The sequence below is a fragment of the Gossypium arboreum genome, chromosome 8 (assembly GCF_025698485.1).
Source record: "Gossypium arboreum isolate Shixiya-1 chromosome 8, ASM2569848v2, whole genome shotgun sequence".
In the NCBI taxonomy this organism is placed as follows: domain Eukaryota; kingdom Viridiplantae; phylum Streptophyta; class Magnoliopsida; order Malvales; family Malvaceae; genus Gossypium; species Gossypium arboreum.
Genome location: NC_069077.1, coordinates 2,026,667 through 2,040,052, shown reverse-complemented (window position 1 = coordinate 2,040,052; position 13,386 = coordinate 2,026,667). Strand labels below are relative to the sequence as shown.

General features: G+C 27.9%; 2 protein-coding genes across 2 annotated transcripts; one reads left to right on the top strand and one right to left on the bottom strand.

Moving 5' to 3' along the window:
• Positions 1–6,040: 6,040 nt before the first annotated feature.
• Positions 6,041–7,925, top strand: LOC108468480 (myb-related protein 308-like). Its single transcript, XM_017769360.2, has 3 exons — positions 6,041–6,259; positions 6,347–6,476; positions 7,162–7,925. The coding sequence occupies exons 1-3, from the start codon at positions 6,130–6,132 to the stop codon at positions 7,796–7,798; spliced, it is 897 nt and encodes a 298-aa protein (XP_017624849.1). The 5' UTR covers positions 6,041–6,129; the 3' UTR covers positions 7,799–7,925.
• Positions 7,926–9,731: 1,806 nt separating this feature from the next.
• Positions 9,732–13,239, bottom strand: LOC108469367 (NAC domain-containing protein 54-like). Its single transcript, XM_017770258.2, has 4 exons — positions 13,022–13,239; positions 12,653–12,912; positions 11,826–12,161; positions 9,732–10,227 (listed from the first exon to the last, which is right to left on the bottom strand). The coding sequence occupies exons 1-4, from the start codon at positions 13,176–13,178 to the stop codon at positions 10,009–10,011; spliced, it is 972 nt and encodes a 323-aa protein (XP_017625747.1). The 5' UTR covers positions 13,179–13,239; the 3' UTR covers positions 9,732–10,008.
• Positions 13,240–13,386: the final 147 nt, after the last annotated feature.

The following is a 13,386-nucleotide window of genomic DNA, read 5'->3' as shown; positions in this document are numbered from 1 at the left end:
AAAGTATTTTTATAAAAAGTCAATTTTTCAACTAGAAATAAATTTTATTTATTTTTCAAAAATAATTATAATTTTATTATCAATTGTAATATAATGTAAGTGAAAGAAAACTATTATGAATACCGTTAATCGTTATATTAGACGTTATTTGAATAAAAATATTTTAGAAATAAATAAAATTTATTTTCAATTGGAATAAATTTTTTACAAAAATATTTTTGGTAGAAAATTTTTTGGACTAATTGATAAGAGGCCTCTTTAATTTTGATGTTTAAATGGAGAATAAAATAAAATAATAAAAAGAGGTTTATGATGCAATTTACCCTTTCTAATGTTTGGTGCTCCGGTAGTGTCAGGTGGCACCTTATAGCTGTTTTGCAGCTGCCAATAAAAAGGGTAAAATTCATATCAAGTCCCTAAATATTTTAGGTCATCACATTTTAGTTTGGTGCCACCAATATGTCATGCAGCACCATTAGAACACTGTAGCAAATGCCTATTTTTGTTATTAATATGTTTTTCATACTTTTTCGTAATTAATTATTATTTTATATTATTTGAGTAAAAACCTATAATTTAACAAAGAGATTGTGATATTACATATTTAAAAATAATTAGAATTTAAATTACAATTATTAATTAAAAAGTGTACTAATTTAATATTAGAGTTATAATTATAATTTACAATTATTAGTTAAAAAATTTGACGTAAACAAAATTGTGCTAATTTTATTATCATAAAATTAAATTATTACTTGAATAAAATTTTAAGCATCTTAATTACCACTTAATTAATATTGGGATTCATTATGGTAATTAGTTATTATTTTGAACAGCGTTATTTTGCATTAATTACATAAAATAAAACTATACTGTAAATTCAATATGTTAAAAATACTTTAATTATTAGGGTAAACTATATTACAGTCACTCGACTATGTTTTAATGTCTTTTCGGTCCTCCAACTTTTAAAGTTTTTGTTCTAAAAATTTCAAAATTTGAAAACTATTAAAAGTATATCCAATCCTTTGAATTTTTTTTAAAAGAATCATTAAATACTTTAAAATATTTGTTTTAATTAGACATGTCAAAATTTAACCACAAGATAAGCAAATAAGTCAACCTTGTAAAGATAAGTGGTTTTGGTTAAAGTACAGACTTTGATTATCCACTTTTATTACGTGTTAATTATGTTTCCTTCACCACGAGGGTTGAAAATCTGTTATTCAGTCTTGCTGGATAAACTTAAATTAATTAATTCACCATTATTTTCATTAATTAATTAATTAATTAATTAATTTAATCTCAATTCATACGTCACATTCTAATACATGTTTCCTCAAGAGATTGGGATTTATAATATTATCTTTAAAAATATAATATTATAATTTCATTTTTATACATCAGTGGTCCAATTCTTTTTATTTATTTTAATTTACAAGTGAAATTAAATTTGACATATATTAATAGTGAATAAAATATTTTTTCTTTATATTATTGAACTTCCATTTTGAAGTTTTCTTGGAACATAGGTAAATTATTAGTACAAGAAAATATTTGAGGAAGTAAAGTGTAGGAATTAATTATTATAAACAAAATAAGATATATACAGCATTATTATATATATTATATATATTCGATGAGTTACTAGAAGGATGCTTTTCCATTTGATTTAGGTCAAAATATTTCTCTATGTAAGATATTATATAAAATATTATATCCCATGCTTTCTTCATTGGTTTTGAGTTAATATATAAATATATATTAAATTCTTAATTTATCTTTTAACCCTAAAAAATTAAATTCATTTTAGAGAATATTATTCTATTTTAGGGCTACTCACAAATCGGGTCGGATTATTTTTAAGTCCAAACTCGAACTTGGCTACCTAAATTCACTCAAAAGGTCTGTTTTATTGTTCAAAAATAAGTAGAAAGAATTTTATTTTAAATTTAATTATAAAAATGTAAATATACGTCTAAAACTATTTCAATATTGAAAAATATAAATTTAAACCCTACCCATGAACATCTCTACCCGCTTAAGCCTATGGAAGTCTATATCATAATAGTGTGAATAGGGGCACAACCAATAAATTTTTAAAAGAGGTTCGAGAAAAATTATTTATAAATAATTGAGAGGTCAAAATTAAAAATTTTATATTTTAAATTAAATAATTATGGAATTGCACCATATAAAAAAATAAAACCGGACTTATCTTTTATTTTAGGTGTCAATTAAACTAATACTAAATCGAAATAATAAAATATTTAAGGGTGAAATATTAATGTTATTATGATTGTTGCTATAACTGATGAATGTTAATGACAACTATATTTTGTCTGTCATTGATGTTGATAATCACAAATTGATTTATGTTCACTAGCCAATAGATATTAGATAGAAACAGTAAGTGGCAAAACCATTATTATTTACAATAATTATATAATTATTAACATGATTTTATTTATTTATATATATATTTGTATTATTTACATTTAGGCGTAAGCAGAGGCAGATCATAATGGCTTTGGCTGGAAATTTTCATTTTCTCTAAAAATAATTTTAATTAGGTTCCCAAAATTTTAAAATTTCCCATTATACATTTTTTAAAATTTTAATTAAGTTGCTTAAGATTTTTTAAATTATTAATTTCCTAAAAATAAAAGTTTTAATTAGACCCCATTTTTTTAAAAAAAATTTCTTTAACTCCCTCAAAATTTAATTCCCAAATTCGCCATTGTACTAAAATTTAAAAATTTGGGCATATACTAAAATTTTAGCCCTAAATTATTTAACAACAAAAAGAGAATTTTATGATCTCTGAACATTCAACTTCTGGTCACATTGTACTGGAATTTGGTTGGTTTAACTTTATAAAATATTGTCGAATTGAACCGGTGCATTGTTTTTCTGGATTAATTTCAGCAGAAGTCATTAAATTTATGATCTAGATTTTAAAATAGTCCCTAAACATAAAAATATTTTAATTGAGTTCTCGAATAGCATTATCAAATCTATCATGCCCTTTTATCAGCTTAGACGTGATTAGATTGAGCATTAAATACCAATTTAAATATAACATGGAGCATGTTTAAAACATGCAAATCAAATTATAAACGCATGTATATCTATTACATGAACATCTTAGATTTCACGCATTAAAAAAAATAACATTCTAGATTTTTATTTACACTTTGTTCTTACCACAAAAAATTCAACTTGTCGGCACATAACGGTTTACAATCTAAACCACATGTTATAAATATGATTCATGTATGTTTCCTAGATAGTGTAATTTAATTGCTGACCATTTGGCAAAAATCAGTCTTTCTCGGCAGACTTCCCTCTAGATATTTAAAGTTTCTTCGGATATGGTGGTTACGACTATCCAGCATGATAAAGCTTTTAGTGTCTCTTAGTATCTTTTGAGTTGTATTTTTGTTCATTTTTTTTTTAAAAAAAAATGAACTATGTTAAATCCGAACTGACATTTAAAACTTAAATTAACAACTGAATATATTAAATATTTGATTAATAAAAGTACAATTAAAACATTTCAAAGGTCCAATTTAAAAACAAATAAGACAAGTAAGCAAAATGAATGATTGGTTGGTCAATTTCATTACTATTAAACAAATAAAGACAACTTTTTTAGTGTCTTCGATTTGACAAATTTAAGAATTGAGAAATATGAAACAAGTTTATTTTATTTTATTTTATGGATTTTCTTAATACTAAGAGTTTCTTTCTTCTTATTTATCTTTAACTAATTGTCAATAATGTTGTCTTAAGTTATCTAAACTTAAAAGAAAATAATTAGCATAAGCAATTGCCCCACCCCATGTATTATCCTAAAAATGGACTATCAAATGCCACAAACAAAATTTTTAAAAAAAAAATTTAATTGATTCAATATTACATATAATTGGAAAACATCATGTCGTTAGTTGAGAGCTGAAATTAAGGACAAAAACACCAACAACTCTTGCACTTGTTTCTGTAATTTTCCTTCATCTTCTTAAGTACTCTCCTCATTCTTGTCAAAAATTCAATTATAGATGCTACTTGAGTTGAACTTTATATATGCTCGAACCAAAATGTTTTGATTTAATTAATTGAATTTCAATTTGAATATAAAAAAGTTTATAACTTAAATTTGTCCAATTTGAATATAAATTTACTCAAATCTAAATAAATTTGTATTCGAAATAATCTAAACTCGGAATAATTTAAAATCTAAACAATTCAATCTCAAATGATCCGAAGTAACTCTAACATGGATAAGTTAGAATTTAAAATAATTTGGACTTGCAATGAACTAACTAAAAAAGAAAAATCAGAGACTCAAGCTGAAATGACCCAAATTGAAAACATCTTGAATCCTAAATGATTCAAGTCTAAAATTAACCTCAATCCGAAATAACTCAAATTAAAATTAATTTTTCAAAAATTTAAAATCCCAAATTAACTCATAATTAATTCCAACTATCCAACTAACATAGATTGATTTTTAAAAGATGAATTGAGTTTGAACTAGTCATACTTAATCCACAAGACCTTTGATCAAAAACAAATAATCATTTAATCAAAATTTAAAATTTAGTTAAGTTCATCTTTTTATAAAAAAAATAATTGAATTATTAAAATTTTAAGTTTATAAAAAAAAAATATAATTATTAAAAAAATAATTTATAATAATTTTTAAAAAATATCTACGTCAATAATAAAGTATATGTAAACTATCACTTCAATTACAATGTTAGAATCGTAGAAAATTTAATAATTGAGCGGCTGTTTCTTTTAATAAAAATTAATTTAACTAAACTTTGAAAGTTGAGGATTAAAACGATGCATCTCGAAAATTAGTACCAAAATGATAAAAGAGATAAACATTAAGATTAAATTTATAGACTACTCATCCCATTCTTATAACTATTTTGATGGCGCTATCTAGTCCTAGATGAGTGCGCCTTAAGTTAAAATTCCAGCACATTTCTTTTCTGACATAAATGGTTTTAAGGGACCAATATTCTCTGTCGGCCTTTTGTTGTTTGACCCATTCCGATGGATGATCCAATACACACAGCATAAGTAAAAAACATATTGGGAAAAAAGAAAAGAAAAGACAGGCTAATCAGCACTAAAAAGCTAATTAAGTTGCTCTTTTAAAAAAATAATTATATAAATACATTTAATTAAATGCGAAGGCTTTAACTTGATCGTGTTTTGTAGAATACAAATACAAGGAGTGAGAAAGAAGTGAAGTAACGAGTGTCACTCTCGCCAAAAGAAAAAGTGAGCTACAAGTGACCCAATTCCATACTCCAATTGACAAAATATTGTTTCACCTTCATTTTATCAATGGGATGGGACCCTTATGTTTAATATTTTTTTTCTTTTTTTACAAAAAGAAATTATTTCATTCAAGACTCTTCGATATTCCGATAGCAAACCACAACTTTTGATTTAGTAGCATTAAATGTTCATTTCAAAATCTCTTATTTCTGGCATGGGAATTGACAATGATTTTCTCTTACAAAAGATATTTGAGTCAATTGGAAATGTACAACAAAAAAATACCTTGATAATAATATCTTGACTCAATTTAAAATTGAGTTAAATGAGACCTTTAGACATGGTAATTTTTTTTTTTTTCATCTATAAAATTTAAATCTATCAAATTCTTTACCACTGAGCAAAGGCAGTGGCAAGGATAGATAGAAGTTCTGGCCTCTCCAAAAATCAAAACTTATAATTTTTTTTCTTTAAAATGTATAAAATTATAAATAATGATAAAATTATAGTCTAAAATTATAAAATTTTAATTTAATCCTCTAAAATCTAATACATTGGCTCATATCAAAATTTATAATCACTTAACCCTAGTCCAAGGCATGCAATGTGTGTTTCACAAACTTCCATTGGGATGTACTTGTAAATTTACATGTACCGCCAATAGTTTGACATGTCTTATTTCAATGACAAATCTCTCTCTCTCTCTCTCTCTATATATATATATGAGACAAGGTCTCCTTCTAAATAGTAATTGGAAAGAGTGAACTCCTCTTAATGGGAATGGAAGGGCTGTGGTGATAAAACAAAGGCTGATGAGCTGAGTGTTTAGGGATGGGCCATCGTTGCTGCAGCAAACAGAAGGTTAAAAGAGGGTTATGGTCACCCGAAGAAGATGACAAGCTCGTCAAACATATCACTACCCATGGCCATGGAAGCTGGAGCTCTGTCCCTAAACTTGCTGGTATTATATCATAATCTCATTGAAATTAACATGTGAAAATGGGTTGTCATGCAAGTTTTTAGATGATAGTTATTTTTGATGTGGCAGGCTTGCAGAGGTGCGGGAAGAGCTGTAGGTTGAGATGGATAAACTACTTACGACCAGACTTGAAGAGGGGTTCTTTCACAGCTGAGGAAGAACAGATAATCATTGATGTTCATAGAATTTTAGGCAACAGGTAGCTATATGGATTATATTGAAGGATTCCATTTATATCTTTGAAAAAGGTCAAATTCTATAGAAAGTCCATGTATTATGTGTTTTTAGCGGATTTAGTCCTTCCACTATAGTTTGATCATTTCTAGTTTCTTTATTTTTTTGAAATGTGTATTTTCGAGTCTTGAGGAAATATTTTTCCATTAATTTTGTCAAATAATTTTACGTGATTTATTTTTAATATATGTGGTGATATTGCCCACCTAGGCATGTTTGTACAGTTAAACAACTATATGTCTAATCATAAAAAAAATGTCAAGGTGTATATGTTAGATCATTACATGTTTATAAAAATAAGTCAGATTATTTGATAGAATTGACGAAAAAAACTACCATTAGGATTGAAATACATATATGAACTAAATCTATCAAAAATATGAATCTTGAGTTGTGGTCCATTGACTGGGAATTCACCTTCCTTAAAAGTTGCTTGGGCTCGAATAGTAGGTGTGTCGGCTGCTGTGGGGTGTGTTGGCAGTGATTTGCTTCACTATCACACTGTAGTGTGTGAATTGGGAATATATATATATATATAAATATATATATATAATATAAAACACATAGTAAAGGGACTTTTTATGGAATTTGACCCTTGGTTAACATTTGTACATATCATTGAATAATGTGCTTTTATTATCATTTAACAGATGGGCTCAAATAGCCAAGCATCTTCCCGGGAGAACCGACAATGAAGTGAAGAACTTTTGGAACTCTTGCATTAAGAAAAAGCTACTCTCCCAAGGCCTTGACCCCAAAACGCACAACCTCCTTTCTTCACGTCAAAGAGCTTCTAATAAACTTGCATGCAAATATTCATCATCATCACCATCATCACAATCACAACATGGTTCCTTCACTGTTTTCAACATCACTTCACATGCTAAAGATACCAACAACAACAACAACACCACAATGATGATGAACCCACCGCCACCTGTTGTTACATTCCCTCATCAAAGCCCAAACCCTAACACTACTTATGCTCAAAACCTTTACGGTTCATCAATGGATACCCCATTTGTTTCTTCATCATCTTGCTTTGGTAACATGTTGTATGAAAGTGATCCTTGCATTTGGGATGATGCTAATGCTGTGGTTGAAACATTTGAAGAACCAAGAGTGGATAGCTTGCCACCAATGCCACAACCACAACAGCAAGAGAATGATGATAAAATTGATATGGATTGTTCATTAATGGAGGGTGGTGCTGGTAGCTTTGACCTTGGCTTACTTGAGTCCACACTTCTGTCTGCAGCAATGGATGATTTTGGATGGAACTTTTAAGGGTAAAAATACTATGGAGGCTCTTGTACTACAAGTGAGATTGTGTTTTACTCTCTTTACTCAAAAAATGAGCAAATTAGTTAATGTAGATTAGATCAAAGAGCAAACTGGTTCTTTCAGTTCAAAATTTCATCCATTTCTATAGTTAAAAACTAGTGTTGATGGAATAATCATACAGTTATACATAACGTGCCCCATATACCTAATGTTGATGTACAGAGATCAATTTTTAGTAGAAGGATCACTTTGCTCTTTAATCTAATGTACAGAAACTAGTTTGCTCATTTTTTAACTAAAAAGAATAAAATACAATCCGACTTTTAATACAAAAATCTCTATGATACTTTTATCGAACTTTAAGGTACCTACTTTGTGCGTATATAAATTAAGTTACCTTTACATCTTTAGAATGCATGATCCAAATATTTTTAGTGGGATAGTTTTACAATATTTAAGTTTTATGAAATTTATGATTACTATATTTGCTTTTCATTTAAGTTAGGTTCTAAGAATATATTGTTTGTACAAAGACATCTAGACAAATTTTTTTCTTTTACATGATAATAATGAAACAATTAATTGTATTTAATGATTTATGTTGCAACAAGTAAGGTTACAGAGGGCTAATCAAATTGGTAAGGAAATGGTTTCTTTTTCATTGCCATTTATCAACCAAAATTTAATTAAAATTTTTTTTTTTGGAAAGTGTTTCAAAAATAGCATCTTGAATTCATTGTGTTAATATGAAATTTCTTGAAAGGATTAAAATTAAATATTTAAATATACGTAACGTTTGTAAGGGATCATAACATGCATAATCTGAATATTTTCTAATCATGCTAATAATGCAAAGGTTATATGTTTTTTTTTGAAAGAAGCAAAGGTTATATGTTTGAATCCATGATTTCTAGCGTATAGAAGGTCAATGCGCCATCATGATGCCTTATTTATATACTAAGAGGCGCCCCTAAACCCTATTTAGAGTTAAGGAACAAAATCTTGAAAATATGCCGTTCTTTAACAACAACAACAAAAAAAAAAAAAAACGCTTTATTAACACAATATTTTAACAATAATTAAGATTTTTATTCATCCAAGATGCAAAATCAAAATTCGGCCAAGAGATTAGCATTGGATCTTTAGTAGCTGTTGATACTTGAGGCTGCTGTGGGACTGTAATAGTTTTGAGAGCTTATGGGCTGCGAGTGGTTCATCATTCTTGGCAAAAGGTTTTGATTGGATTCTTGCCATGGAAAGGGTAAATAAAAGCTAGGAATAACTGTTCTTCGTCACTTATAGTGACTGAATAGGATGATGATGACATGTCACATGATGTGGAAAAAAAAGTCACCTGTCACGCTTATGTTGGTCAGACACAACGCCATTAACGGAGTTAGGGGTAAGTACCACATTAGTAGAGGAATGAAATTTTAGGTACAAAAACTGATATGTATCACATTGAATAATCTGTAAAAACTCAAGTGCCATTCATGTCATTATCTTTATTTGAAGAAATTGGTTGTTACATTTACAAATTATTATAGTTAAAATTTTAAAATTTATATTAATCTTATACTAAAATATTTTTTTTCAATTTTTATATACTTAATGGTTGAAAGTTTTATAATAAACAAATTATTAGACATTGAACATAAAATAGTAAAATTTTAATTTAATCCTTTTATAATTTATAAAATTATAAATTAATAATGATAGAATTGTATTTTGGTTTTCTCAAAATGATAAGAATTTGATTTAATCTTTAAAAATTATAAAGATATAGGCTATTAAAATGATGAAATTACATTTTTACTATCATAAAAATATACAATTTAATTTTAACTCTCCAAAAATTTCATGCTCCACGTTGATAAAGACTAATATATATATATATATATATATATATATATATAAACCATATAAAAACTAATGAAAATGTGGCTAAAATCAAATTCAAGTTTACTATATTGTGAATATAAATATACATGATACATTAGTTGAGAAGATGTAAAATGAACTTATCCATTTCCCTTTCAAAATTGAAGTAGAACTTTTGAACCACAATCAATAAATTAAAAAAAAAAACTATTTTTTCTACAAGGAACGCAAGAATACTTGTGGCCTTATCATGTTGTGCTTGACAAAATAATTCGTAACTTTGGTTAAAAAGAAAAGGAAAAAGAAAGAAAGAAAATTGTTAGTATTTTGGATTAATCTTGGTGCATGTAGAGAGGCATGGAAATATCTTGAGAGGGACAAAGAGAGAAAATCTCTTCTAAAGATCCATTCATGTAGTCCTTATACTTGTCATACACCATGTATTCATCCATCATTTCTGCCTTTGTCTCTGATATATTTATTTGTGGGAAGTCTTCAAGCTCTAATGGTGGATATGGAACTTGATATTCAACATTTGTGTACCCTTCTGCCTGCATTTCCATCCATATGCGTACAAATAAGAAACAACAATATCATTAAAATGGACTTTCTTTTCTAAGTGATATTGGAGTTTCTCTTTTGATCTCTAAAGGTTTTAGTGTGTAATCATATTAGACTTTGATTAAATCTGGAGGACAAACTAGAGGGGTAGCCAAAGCCCTAATCCCCTAAAAATGAAAAATTGCCCCTTTAATTTTTTGAGTGTTTGTAAAGTTTTAAGTTAATTTAATGGTAAAATTGTACTTCAACTCTTCTTAAAATTCAAAATTTAATTATGCTCTCTCTAAGAACAAAAATTTATAGTTTAATCCCTTAAAAATTGTAAAATTTATCTTAATACAATGACAAAATTACATTTTAATTCTCTTTTAAAAAATTATAATTCAAATTCCACCCTATAAAAAAAATTGACTTCACTTCTAAATCTAGGATTTACTTAGGAATATTGAACTTTGCTACTCAGTCCACTAGACATGAGAGATGTTAGCTTTGTGGAAAATGAGGGAGAAAAGAAGTTTTAGGTGAGTCAAAAGAAAGAAAGGGGCATGATTTGAGTGAGATGTATTGGGTAGAGAGCTTTAGGAAAAGTGAGTGATGTACTTATGCTAATTGCCTTAACATCAAAAAGTTAAAATTCCAACCCACATTTTTATCAAATGATCATAGTACTTCCATGTGTTTGTGTTGAGAAGGGAAGACTTGGAGAGTGATTTTGAAGCCTTTAGTGATAAAGCAAATAGTATATTTTTGCCTTACAAATCTAGGGTTGGCAAAGGAGATAATCAAAAGTTTCAAAAAAAATTTTAAATACTAAATTATGATTTTGGTCCCTTTATTATCCTTACATTTAGAAACTAGTCTATGCATTTTAATTTGACATTATTTAATTTTTTAATTTCATAATGTTATTAATTAATTCAAATAATTAACATCGTGAATTATTATGGTTAAAATAGTAATATAAATTTAAAAAAATATTTTCCAACAATAAAAAATTGAAATAGGTAATTTTAAAAATAACCTATGTCAATATTTTAATTAAAATTATCAATAATATTAATTATTTAAATTAGCCAAAAATCAAGCTATATCAAATTAAAATATAAAATTAAGTTTCATCACAATGAAACTAAAATGAAAATTTAACAAAAAGTGATCTAAAGCAAATTATGTACTATTTTGGGATGGGCCATTGCAATGACCTAAGAGCCATGCTAATCATTATTGATTCATCTTACATCATCTTCAATATTCATAGTTACAATGTCATCTAAAGTCTTAATCAATTATGTTTGGACCTACCAAAAAAAATTATATTTCAACCGTTATAAACTTTTAAATTTGAAGATATTATGTGTTTAAATATGTTTAAATTTATAATAATAGCGGTATTAATTAAATTAAGACTTAATCTCGACTTTAATATTATTTAACTCAAAATATTAAGATCGATTAAGTTATTGGTTCAGTGACAAAATCTTCTATAAATTTAAAATCGAAATTGATATTAAGTTGAGAATTCGAAATCCTAACAACCCAATCCCTCTTCCATTATTAAAAAAAACCAAACTAATAATAAATTAGTTACCTGGATTAAGTTGGGGGAGAAATCCATGGCAAGAGATGATGATATATTATTAGCTGAACTGTTAGCTTCATCAGAGGTAAATGGAGGTTGATTATCATCTGCCATGGCCATACCAGTTTCATAAGATGTTCCTTGAGTCAAATCTGAAGAGGAGGTAATTAAATTCTCATCTTCAATTTCAACTTGTCTGCCTTTAGGGATTTCATTTCCACTTGTTTCCTCACCATGTAATTGTTTTTCCTTGTCTACATTGTTGTTATTTCCAACAGCTTCTTCTTCTTTTGGTTTAAGGATTTGTATGTTTTTCTTGAACACACGACATAATGCATAACAATCCTGTTTAACCAAAATTGTGAAATCAATTTCTTCATATAAAAGAAGGACCATCATGCAAAGTGTGTAAAAGAAGTGGGGAAATTGGAATAAAAAAGATGAATTAAAGGGTTAATATAATAATATGTCATTATACTATGGATCAAATTTTAATTTGATCTTAAATTTCAGAATGTTGGTATTGAATTCTCAAACTAAAGTATCGTTTCAATCAAGTCCTTCAGTCAATTTAAAATGTCAACTTGTATTTGACATGGTTTCAATTTTAAACACATATGAACTAATAGATCATTTTGAACATGTTAGATTCAAACTAATAGGAATGCTTTGAAGTTTAAGGACTAATTTAAAATTGGGCTCATAATTTAAGGATTTTTTATGAAATTAACCCTTTTTTTGGTACTTACATTTCATCTAATAATCAGTCATAAATAATTATATGGTATACTCGTAAAATTAAAAGAAATTCATAAATAAACATAAAATAAAATTACCTTTAAAGTAGAGTTGAGCAAACGATATTCATGCATGACCCAATTGGTTCTAATGCCATGGGGAGCTCTTCCTCTATAGTAAACCAGTGTTTTTTTAATGCCAACAGCTCTCTTTTGAGACTGTACGGCCCTATCTTTTCCGGTGGCTTTCCAATACCCGCCGCGTGTCGCCCGGTTCGTTCTCGACCCGTTCGGGTACTTCTTATCCCTTGGACTGTAAAAATACCATTCCATGTCTTTGCTAGGTAGATATGACTTATCTGCAACAACAACAAACCATTACATTACCATTAACTATCCTATCAAATACATAATAAAAAGTCCCGTGTTCAAGTCTCCAGTTGACACTGATCCTGAATTTTATATTACCTGGCAAATCCCAAGGCTCGAATTTGTAGAGATCAACTTCGGGGATAACTTCGAGCTCGATGGGGCGACCGGTAATTTTGTTGTGGAGATAGTAAGCAACAAGTTCTTCATCAGTTGGATGGAACCTAAAACCGGGAGGGAGACTCATTGGAGCCATTGAAGATGCTTTGTTAAGAAAGAGAGATAGAGAGGGGGGTGGGGGGAGAATTAGGATGTAAGTGAATGAGAATATGGTTTGAGGGGGTTAAAATTATAAAGAGAATAAAATAATGGAATGATAATTGGGGGAATTTGGCTTTTGTAGATTCCAAGTGTAACGACTTGTGTGAAAACCTTTGGAAAGGATAAGAAGTTTCTTTTGCTTT